At 43.9% G+C, this 12,035-nt stretch overlaps 1 protein-coding gene across 1 annotated transcript in view; it reads left to right on the forward strand.

Annotated features, from left to right (window-relative positions):
- The window catches only part of Dock2 (dedicator of cytokinesis 2), a 260,786-nt gene that overhangs the window by 172,823 nt on the left and 75,928 nt on the right, over positions 1-12,035 (forward strand). The window contains exons 5-6 of the mRNA XM_008850736.1: positions 7,929-8,029; positions 8,120-8,178. Of these exons, the coding sequence (XP_008848958.1) occupies positions 7,929-8,029; positions 8,120-8,178 (160 nt within the window). The remainder of the gene's footprint in view (positions 1-7,928; positions 8,030-8,119; positions 8,179-12,035) is intronic.

Consider the following 12,035-nt stretch of genomic DNA (forward strand, 5'->3'; position numbering starts at 1 on the left):
TTTGTCTTATGACCTTGCATTCAGATCATGACCAGTAGTCACGATAAAAGGAATAGCTGCCATTTCCTTATGGCTTACATGCCAGTCATGAGAATCCCTTAGAGCTCTGCAGTTAGCTAATCAGCTAGCCAAGCTTATGCTTTTAAGGTACAGAAGTTAGACCCAGAGGCCATGAGCAGAGAGCCTGAAGTCAAGTGAGCTTGGGACTAGAAAACTGCAGTGGCCAACACAGGCAGCCATATGGAAGGCCACACTCAGAGTGTCACTAAACCTTGAGCTGAATGCCCTTGGGGTCTGGGTGAGAGCTTCTCTCTGCAGAACACATCTTTCACAGGATAACCAACTATGCCACTCTGGCTATTTAGAATCAGGAGAAAGTTTTGATTTCCCTGCAAATGCAGCTCAAATGCCTGAAGGCTTGCTTAGGAGCCTGTTCAGAGTGGATACAGCCATAGTGCTATTGGAAGGACAGCTTGGAACAACATACCTAGGGGCCAGAGAGGCAGTGTTTGGGTCATAAAAAGGCCAGCTTGTTTGTCTTCCTTCCCCAGTGTCAGTGATTGCAACTTCAGGAACTGCTTATCTGACTGCCCCGCTCCTCCCTGGTCTTAGAGAGGCTCTTTCCTAGAGAGGATTGGCTTCAGTCCTTCATGCCACTCTTTTAGGTTTTATATCATTTTCCTAAAAGAAAAATCTACATTTGAGAGGGAACCAGGAAATGGTGGTTCTAGACGTACAATATTTGAGTTCACAAACTGTGTGGTTTCAAGCAAAGTATTTCACTGCTCTGTGTCTCAATTTCTTCAATATTAAATTAAGATACCAAGGGCTAGAGAAGAGAGAGGGCTCAGTGTTTAAAAGCATGTCCAGTCTCCCAGAGGGCCTAGGTTTGATTCCCGGCACCTACATGGTGGCTAACAACTATCTACAACTCCAGTTCCAGGGGATCCAACACCCTCTTCTTGCCCTCATGAGCATTGTATGCATGTGATACATTCATATACATGCAGGCAAAACACTCAAACACATACAATAAAAATATATTTAAAAAAAGAAACAAACTTGGTGGCACACACATTTTGCACTGGACAGGCAGAGGCAGGCAGATCTCTGTGAGGTCAGCTTGATCTACATAGCAAGTTCTAGGCCAATTGGAGTTACAGGGAAACCCTGTCTCAAAAGAAAAAAGAAAAGAAAAGAAAGAAAATGATACCATTGTACTATCTGTGAGAATAATTAAGTGAACTGATTCATATAAAACACTTAGAACAGTTCTGGAAACATAGGGGCCATTTAATAAATGTCATTAATGTTATTAATTAAATGTTAACCTGATACTGACATTTTGAAGATGATGGTGGTGGTGGCGGCGGCGGCAGCCCTAAAAGCATCAGAGCTAGGAACTCAGGCTAGCTCTTGACAAACAGGCCAGTAAAGAAGAGGCTTTCTGATCACTGTAACATAGCCTGGGGCTGTCATGCCCACAACATTCTGTAAACCACAGAAAGGGGCTGAGAACACAAAATCAAATAATTCTTTTCTAATGAGGCTTCCACAGATATTTGGTAGAAAGCACCTAAGATCTGGATCATTTTTCAATCTTATCTTTGTTCCTCTGTCTTTTCTTCCCCCTTATGAGAATGGATTTGTTCTCTGTACCCTGCCTAGAACACCCTGGTCTCCTTCTTATGATTCCATTAATTATGCATTTGATATCAGCAGGAACAGCCTCTGTCGCTGAACACAGCTGTCTCTGTCCGGAGCAGGGGCAGGTGAAAGGAGATTAGCCCTGATCTCTCTTCTGAACTGTGGTTTTTGTGATTCAAAGGGCAAGAAGCTCTGTGAGTTCCACTCTGCGGGTGCCAAAGCCTAGGCATTATAGAAATGGTGCTTTCTGCTGGGAGCTAAGATCAACAGCACCCCTGAGTCCCACTTTGGATGCTGAGCCTTGGTGCTCATGGCTGTTTGCAAGGCCGCTGAGACCAGGGGAAGAGTTGGAATTCACTTGCTTATGCTGAAAGTCCGGGTAATTACATCATGCTTTGGGGGTTCAGAGGTAAAGCAAAATATTGTTGCTATGCCTTGAATATTCCTCCCACATTCACATGCTGACAACTTAGTCCCTAGTGCATTCCTGTGTTGACAGGGGGGACCTTTAAGAGGTGATTAGATCATGAGGGCTTTGCAGCCAGAAGACCCTCACCAGATAGGAGCCCCTCAACCTTGGTCTTCCCAGTCTCCAGAACTATGAGGCATAATTTTCTGCTCTTTTTAATTTGTCCAGTTGTGAGTATGCTATCACAGCAACAGAAGATGGAATGAGATGACTGCCTTTTCTCAATCCTCCTGGGGTCTTGATAGAAGACGTTGAAGTCCATCTTCTGCCATATACACTTTTAAATATTTCATTATTTTTATTTTATGTGTATGAGTGTATTGCCTGCATGTTTGCTAGTGCACCGAGGCCTGCAGTGCTCATGGAGGTCAGAAAGAAGCATTGGATCCTGGAACTGGAGTTATGGATAGTGTTAGCTGCCATTTGGGTGCTGAGAATCGAACCTGGGTCCTCTGCAAGAGCAGCCATTGCTCTTAACCGCCGAGCCATCTCTCCAGTTCATGGCATACAAACTTTCAAAGACAGAAATCAGCCTTTATTGGGCATCTATCTTCCTAGGGCATTTCAAACCTCAGAATAACCCTAGTAGGTTTTGGTATACCCATTTCACTTGCCAGTAAACTGAGCTTCACAGAAGTATCAGACTTTTCTCCTGATAAGTACAGCTATAGGGATTCAGCAGCAAGTCTGTCTGTAAAACCCAGGGGCCTCCCGCTCTTCTGCACTGTCACTTAGAATGAGTGCCATTGAGTTCTAGAAGGTGCTTCAGTTAACTCCAGAAACACTGTCTGCCCTGGCTGGCTCACAGCACTGGACTGGAGATCTCTAAGATGATGGCTATCAGAGCAGGCTGTCCATGGTGGAGTCTGATTGGCTCTGGAATCCTGGGTCAGACTTGGCTCTTGGAAAACTTTTGGCCATAGGCAGCTCTCTGTACTAAGACTGGTTTCTATATTTGGTTCTGTGTCTAATCTGTGCTTGGAGGAATGTTTGGATGAGCTTCCAGCAGCAGCCCAGCATGGGATCCCCTATGAACCTATACTGAACCTGTGAAATGAAAGACTTCCAGAACATTCCTAGCCATTAGTAAGGGTTTGTAAGCCAATACAATCTTCTTAATGGAAATATAACCAATGACCAGGATTGGGGTGGGGGGTGACACACACAAAGGGAGCAGTCATGGAAGCCATTGCTGTACCTCAGACTTATGATGGATACCAACCATCCATTGCCTTCAGGAATACTGGCACAGGCATAGGCTCATTTCCCCAGACCTACCTGACTCAGCTTTGGGGCTCCAGATGTCCTCTGGTCTGATGGTCTCAGCCTGAGTCCTCACCCAGAGTCTGTCACACCCAAGATCATCAGCATCCCAGAAAGGCTACAGCACCATGATTGTACCGCAGAGAATGAGGTGCTGACTGAATTTCTGTAGCACTGTGGGCTGGGGGCCTTTTATTTTCATTGAGATTTGGGGTCATGAAAAACATCAGATGAGCCAGTGGAAACCTTAACCAATCAGAAGGATAAATGGAAATAAGAAAGACAAAAGTGGGATGTTTACAGACACAAGTCTTATTACCAACATCAGTGTAAGGCCTACCAAAACTGCGAAACTACCAGAAGAACACATAAGGGGAAATAGTTTGTGGCACTGGGCTGAGTAATGATTTTTAAACAAGAACTTAAAAGTACAGGCAACCAAATACAAACTAAACAAATGGGATTCTATCAAACTAAAAGCTTGTTACTGCAAAGGAAATTATCAACAGGATGAAGATAGAGCCTACATGGTGAGACAAACCTTTGCAAATCTTATACCTGATAAGGAGTTAGCATCCAGAATATATATGTAACTTGTGGATGGGTAGATAGCTCAAGGACAGAGCCTTTACCTAGCATGCTCAAAAGCTCTGGGTTCAATCCCAGCACCACAGAAGTACAGTGTGTGTGGTGTTGAAATACTTAAACAATAATGACAACAAACAAGTAATCTCAAAAAAAAAAAATGGGCAAAGAACCCAATCTCAATAGCTTCAAGTAGCTAACGAATATATGAAAAAGTTCATTAACACCAATTATCTGAGAAATGGACATCCAAACCCTAATGGGATATTTCCTCACTCCAGTTAGAATGGCTATCATGCAAAAGTCAAAAGGTAAGCCCAGGGGAGGGTGTGTAAAGAGGATAGTCTTCAAACACTGTTGATGGGAATGTAAATCGGTGTAGCCACTGTTGAAAAGAATATGGAGAACCCTGAAGAACTAAAAATAGAAGTACCACACGACTCTGCAGTCCCACAACTGAGCTTGTGCTCAAAGAACAAGAAATCAGTGCCAAAGAGACATCTGCGTATCCATGTTCATTACCACGCTGTTCATAATACCCAAGACGTGGAATCAGTCTGTGTCCAACAACAGAGCGATGCTTGAAGAATTATTGTAGTATTCCCAATGGAATACTACTCAGCCATAAAAGGTGAAATTCTGGGGCTGGAGAGACAGCTCAGTGGTTAAGAGCACTGACTGCTCTTGCAGAGGACCTGGGTTCAATTCCCAGCACCCACATAGTGGCTACAAACCATCCTTAACTCCAGTCTAGGGGAATCTGCTCTCTTCTGACCTCTGCTGCATTGCACGACACAGGTGCACTCACATACATGCAGGCAATACACTCATACACATGGAATAAAAATAATATTTTTGAAACGGTGAAATCCTGTCTTGTGCTTTACCACACATTAAGTGAAATAACACCAGTTATCTGAGAAATGCACAGGTGCAGAAGCTCAAATACTGTGTGTGCTCATTTCTGTGTGGAATCTATGAAAGTCAGTGTTGTGGAAGTGATGCGTAGAACGACAGTTATGAGAGGCTGGAGGGAAGAGGGCAGATGGGAGAGACTGGTCAGTGCATACAAAGCTAGAGCTGTATGGGAAGACTGCATTCTGGCGTCCTTCACAGTGAGAAGACTGCAGTCAGTAAATATATACATGCATGCCCGGAAGAGAGAGTTTTGGATATTTTACCACAAAGAAATGATAACTGGATAGGTGGTAGATATGCTAATTGCCCTGATGTGATTATTATGCAAAGTATACATGTATCTAAACTTCACTGTCTAGCCTGTGAATCTGCCCAATGATGATGTGTTAATTAAATTTAAAACTTCCTTTCAGAGAAACAAAGCTCCAGAGTAAGATCAAGTTAGTTTCAAATGCCACATTCACCATTTGGAGGAAGCTATTCTATCTCTCTTAACCTCAGCATTTCATGTCTAAACGTGAAGAAAAATATTACAAATCTCTTTGCTTCTTGCCAGAAGTGGGGAGGTTGATAAAAATGCATGTAAAGTGGGATGTTCTCTCATGAACTCATTTCAGAAGTATTTTTCTGTGACACATGGGAAGTCAGACATGTAAATAAAGATTGTGTAAACCCAGTAAGAAAATCAAGTACTTGCCTTGATGACCTTTACATTCAGCAGTGGAGCTAGAAACTAAATTTCTTGTTTTAAAATCTGTTGTAAGTGCTGTGAACAGGGTGTAATGGGGATGAATAACAAGAAAATCCACTTTAGTTTGTAGGAACGTGGAAGGCTTCCACAGGAATTGATGTCTAAACTGGTATTGTATCTAGCTGGAGTTTGCTGGGTCCGAGTTCCTCACTTAGTCCTTAAAACTACACCCTTTGGGTCCCATTATCCTCATTTTCCAGGTGAAGAAACTAGGACTCAGAGAGGTAAGGTCGCATGTCCAAGACAGTGGAGCTGGTAGTTGGATTGGAACCCTGGTAGACATCCTGACAGTATCTATGTAAACAAACAGTACAAAACAAAACCTGCCTATATCCCGTGGCTCAGTGAATCCAGTTCTAAGAATGTATACTATAGATGGGGTTCTCATATAGAAAGATGTTTGAATAAGGCTGTCGATTACCATGTTGCTGCTGGAAGAAACTGGAGCCAAGCTGAATGTCTATAAGTAAGAAATTGGTTAAATGTAAGATCATCCTTAGAATACTATACAGCAAGAATGAAGCATGTCTCTGTTGCTAAAAGAAGGTCATTTACAAGATAGATTGTTAAAGTGCAGAGAACAACAGACAGTTTTTAAAAGATGCCCATACATGTATTTGTTCATACATAAAAGTTCTCTGAGAGCATACCTTGAAACTGGTACCATTTTCTTCTGAGGAATTAGGCAAGGGGAAGGTAGGATAGAAAATGACTGTATTATTTAACCTTTTGCTATCATTCAGCTTTAAAACCTATATGTATGTTACTTTTATAACTTTTTTGAGTTTATTAAAAATAACTAAATTCTTTTGTCCACTAGTATTATGACCTTGGCTGGTCATTGAACACATCTGGTCCTTACTGTTTCTTGCTTTACAATAAGGAAGTCTAGCTCTTGGAAAAATGGAGCCCTGGGCCTACTGCTCTGACACCGGATCCCCAGGCCCATGGAAGGTATAACTCTGCAGCAGTCATGACCTTGGCGATGGTGGCTGTCTGCAACCTGTGATGGACTTCCTTGAGTTGAAGATGACCATCTCAATGGCAGGGCGGCCTCCCTGCTGTTGCTGCCTGGCCTCTTACCACACAGTTTTGAAAGGCTCAGCAAAGCTCTACCCTCTCTGTTCACTGTAGGGCTTTTGCATCTTGCAACAGCTGTCTTTGAGCATCCGTGTCACTAGGCTAGGCTCTACTTCAGTACCAGTGGAGTCCCTCAGATAATAGAAGGAAAACAGCAGTGAGCCTAACACGTGCTTTAGAGACCTGATTGCGGTTCATGGCCTGTAAACACATCATCTCATGTTGCCTTTACTGTAACCCTCTGCAGTGAGTAGAGTCACCCCAACTTTGCAGCCAGGTTCTCCGAGGCTCAATAGCACCCATCTAGACCAACAGCTCTCTGGTCTGTGATCCATATCAATACTGTCATCACTACACTCATCTTTCTGAGCACTTGCCATGGGTATGTGTTGAGTCTTTGGCCTGCTCTGTCTCACCAACAGCTGGGGAAGTGTGTTCCATCAGCAGCCCTTCACAATCAGCAGTAGTTGATCATATACATGTGAACATGATAGTAGCCAACAACATGTGAACAACATATGAACATACTGGGCCAGCTTTAAAAAGCCTCTGGATCACCCTCACCTAGAGTGCTTATCAGCATACATGTCTCTGGGCCTCACCCCAGAGGGTGTGATTCAGCAGATCTAGGCAGGGGCCAGAGGATTTGCATTTCTACCAAGTTCCCAGATGTTGTTGCTGCTGGTCCTGGAGCCAGGCTTTGAGACCATTGAACAAAGGAAAAAGCAAACAATGCTTTAAGACAGAATGGATTGCAGGCTCGCTCCAGAGCTTGTCAGATGAACCAGGGAGGATGCCCGCCCAGTGACACTCTGACTTCCCGACTGCCTTTTTCTTCTCCCACCTCTAATTTCAGGGAAGAAACCAGCTCATCAGAGCTCCCAATTGGAGTGAGTTATTTGTCTTTCAAAAAAAACCCAAAACAGAACAAGAAAAGTACCAGAAAACAAGAATCCAGCCCAGAAATTCTCCTCATCCAGCTCTTTTGTCAGAGTAGGGTCACGGTCAGTCACTGGAGAAATCCACCCATTGTCCTTGCTTTGGCCAGGATGCAAACTTCAGAGTCAGTGCCAGTTAGAAAATTGCAGAGCACACAATTAAACGCGTTCTGCCTCTGTCTTCTGCCATCTTCATAAATGATTCACATTACCCGGCATTTACTTTTCCTTCCCTCTTCAGACCCTCTCTGTGACTGCTCTCCTCTTTCGTTTACAGCTGTGGAACAATTATTTTCATCTGGCAGTGGCTTTTATCACTCAGGATTCTCTGCAGCTGGAGCAGTTCACGCATGCCAAATACAACAAAATCCTGAATAAGTAGGTTGCTTTCTTGGATGTCCTGAAGAGGGAGGGGTTCGTGAGATGTCCTGAAATGAAGCTTGAAGCAGGCATTTTTGTTCCTTCTAGGTACGGGGACATGAGACGGCTCATTGGCTTCTCCATCCGTGATATGTGGTACAAGCTTGGTGAGTAGACTCCCTGTTCCAGAAAGATGCATCTGCATGTGTCCAGTGTCTTCCTGAAGATCAGTCCCCAGCTATGCTTCCCAGCATGTGTGAATCTGCTTCTGTGTGATGCTCTCAACTGGCAATGAAGTCAAATAGGGATTTATGAGAGGGAGGAAGGGGCAGGGCTGCTGTGGGAATGACATCTTCGTGCATCACAGGAGTGCTTACTACTGGTTGGTGGTGAGCTATTTTGTATCCTGTATGTTATCTGATGTGATCCACAAAACATCTTCCATACTTCATAGGGGAAAACTGGATCTTTGGGACATGACCCCAGAAACTGCCCCCACCACAATGAGCTACAGTATTGATGTTACCAATGAAGGGAAGGCTAGAAACAGGGGGAACTTAATAGACCTTCTAAGTAAGGCCTATATTAAAGAGACCTTACTGAAACTTCTAATCCCATCCTTTAGAAACATTCTTCCCTCCTTTTATTGATCAGAAAACTCAGAAAGGAAGTAACTTGCTTGCACTCAAACAACCAGAAGTCCTGTCCTCATTCCATGAGGATAGGAGCCATTAATTTGCCTGTAGACTGAGTCCTGGTCTGTAAACGTGCTGCCCAGCTGGATGGCTGGAGTCTGGATGGGTGAGTGAATGGATAAAAATAAAGAGTAGGGACTTTCATTTGTAGCCTTTGACTTTCTCCTTGATTTTCTGGTGTGTAATTGGTCTGCCTGGGCTTGGCTGTTTGACCCTCTTCAGTAGAGTCATCTACAGAGACTGTACCTCTCATGGATTGAACCTTAATGACCCCTCTGAATTTTGCCCCTGCTTCCCCAGACCTCTTCATAGCTGTTGGTCCCCATCAGATTTTCTGGATGACAGTTACTTATGCTTTAATGTAAGACCTATCATCTGCTGGGCATGGGAGCACAGCACAGTGAGTAGATTATCAATCTGGTTTCTGTGGTTGCTAGTGACAGAAGATCCCATATTTGATGCCTGGGAGCTCATGGGTTTTCTCACAAAATCCGAAGCACAACAGAGGATCTAGGCCCAGAACAGAATATCATGTCTCTGGAGCATTGTTTTGGCCACGTAAAAGCTATGAAGCCTCAAGCAAGAGAATTTCACATCCCTGGTCATAAGTGAAGGAAATAAAACCTTCTCACAAGGCTCGGGTGAAGATCATAAGAGCAAAAATGGGGATGGATACAGCCATGGGGGCCAGCAGAACCTTACACAGGTCTTATCCCTATTTTCACACTGACCCATCAGGATGCACCTAATTCTGCTCTTCTGGCTCCTTTGTCATCAAACCTCTGCCCAGTGCACATCCCTAAGCCTCAAATAAGAGGGTCTAGATATAATCTGAGAGAGTGAAGGGGGAGGAAAGTTTAACCCACAGAGATTCTACAGAGCAGGTGCTGTCAACATTTGGGGTCATAGGAGCTGTTCTGGGTGCTGTGAGATATTGAGTCATCATCTTGGGCTGTGCCCACTAAGGTGCTGGTAGCACACTTTCTATCTGTAACTATTAAAAACATCTCCAGGTATTGATGCATTTCCCCTGGGAGTATTTCTCATTTTATCTTTTGTCTGTCTACTTTGTAGACAGACAGGAGTATCCGAAATGCTTTGTTTTAGTTATCATGGCTTAGTTTGCTTTTAGTAACTTTGACCAAAACACCTGGGAAAAAAACTTGGAAAATTGCTTGTCTTGATTTGTGGTTTCAGAGGTTTGTAGCCCATAGTCAGTCCTTGGTTCTGTGAATTCTAGGTCTGTGATGAGAGATAACATCATGGTGACAGGTGCATATGGCAGAGTCTACTCAATTCATAGTGGACAGGAAGTGGATGGGGTTGGGGTGGCAAAATAAATACTGTTCTCCTCCCTGCAAGAACACAAAGCCAGAGGCCTGCTTCCTCCAGTAGGGCCCTTCATCTTACCATTTCCATCTCCTCCAAAAAACAGTTGATACCAGGTGGGAACCAAGTCCCTAATATCTGAGCTTGTGAGGCATTTCTTATTGAGACCTTGACACCATGGCTTTGCAATAAGGAAAGATAAAGGCACAAGTTCAGACATATATGAGGAGAAGCAGTGGTCCTGGAGCAGAGTGCAGCAGACATGCTCCCCAGAGAGCTGCACTGGCTGCTCCCAGCTGATTGCTAGCCAGTTGGAATGCACGCCTATCACTGCTACATCTTCTGATTTTCCAAAGCCAGAAGCCTGGATCTTTTCATGCATTTTCCAATGTATGAACGTTAATGATGATTCACTGAAAGTTTTCAAAACATTGCCTGCTCCCAAGGAACGAATGGGGCCCAGATTCAGTTTGCTTTCCCACTTGCATACTGTGCTTCTAATAACAGAGGCTAGCCAAAGCTGTGGTGAGCCCCATTCTCAGCTCTGCATCCTGGACTCTGCCACACTGCAAAACAGGGAGCTGTTCTTTGTCTCAAATGTCCCCACACAGCCTGCTCTTTTCTGAGTGTCCTTCATTACATTGTTTTGCCAGTAGAAGATTTTATTTAGATATAGATTATGTTTTGGCAAGCATTCCTGTACTCCCAATTATGCTGACGAATGAAAAGATGTTACCAAATATTCCACCTGCTTAGAATCACAGACCAGCAGAGCTGGAAGGGCCCTTTAGAGATCATATTGTCCAGCATTTTTTCAAACATTTATTTTTAGCTGAGGACCAATAAAAAAAAATCCTGCTCAATAAGTAAATCAGATGAAAGGAGAACTATTCTAATTGAAATAAGCAGGGGCCCAGAGCCTGTTATAAGTGACTTCCCTGAGCTCCCAACGTAGGCCACTGAGAATAATTGGAAAGGGTGTTTATCTGGCCAACCTCTTGTTTTACCAATGAGGAAACTGAGGTTCAGGAGGAGAAAATGTTTGTACATAGTCATTTAGTGGATTAATGGTGGAAACCAAACGAACACATCACAGACTTCACTGCTGCTCAGGATACCTTCAAGATGAATTAATATAATAAATAGACCTATGAGGATTAACAGAAAAGAGCCCTGCTCAAATGTGGCTACCCTCAGGGATGGTGTTTTCTGGGTTGGCTAGGAGTTTTTGAAGAGTCATCATAAAGAACAGCGGTCAGGGGCCCCTCTAAGAACCAGGGCCAGAGCCAGTAGTGTTGCCTCTGGCATTACCATTTGGACACTCTATTCCTGCATCACTCTACTGAAGACCCCACCTCCAGAGAGTGCCATTCCTTTGCCCTCTCGCTCAGATGAAAGATGTCCACTACAGAACACAAAAAGTAAAAAGAAGCATTGCCAAAAGGACCTCTTGGCCAGACTCCTGAGGGAGAAGAAGGTCCATTGGTCTGATGTGGTCCTCCTGCCTCCCCTAGCCTTATACTCATTACTGACACACTGCCTTCTCCTTTCTTGTCTCCTTCAGGAAGAAAAGCAGAAAACTGAGACAGAGAGGATGAGTGGTTGCCTCATTGGCTACCCTGTTGCTATGTGCTAATGTTAGCACAGTCATGAGATTAGCTTGATGACCAAGCTCTGAGTTCATTAGGGACTGATGTAGTAAGACCGCTGTATGGCGAATGGTAAGCTTTAAAGAGCAGCTCATGGAATAGCTGAGCTATCTGGAGCAGCATTTGATGATTACCCATGCAGAGCTATTCTCTTCTTCCTAGCCAATTGGACCCTACTTAATATTTTCAGGATTGCACTTGGCTGAGCTAGTGATATCTTGGAGTAAACGGTGGCCATGTGACCTAGGTCTGTCATACTGATATGCTTGTGGGGATTCAGAAAAGTATCTCTTCACAATCTCTTCACAGTGACAGAGAGAGAGAGAGAGAGAGAGAGAGAGAGAGAGAGAG

The sequence above is a fragment of the Nannospalax galili genome, unplaced genomic scaffold (assembly GCF_000622305.1).
Source record: "Nannospalax galili isolate Female #2095 unplaced genomic scaffold, S.galili_v1.0 scaffold104, whole genome shotgun sequence".
NCBI classification, from domain to species: domain Eukaryota; kingdom Metazoa; phylum Chordata; class Mammalia; order Rodentia; family Spalacidae; genus Nannospalax; species Nannospalax galili.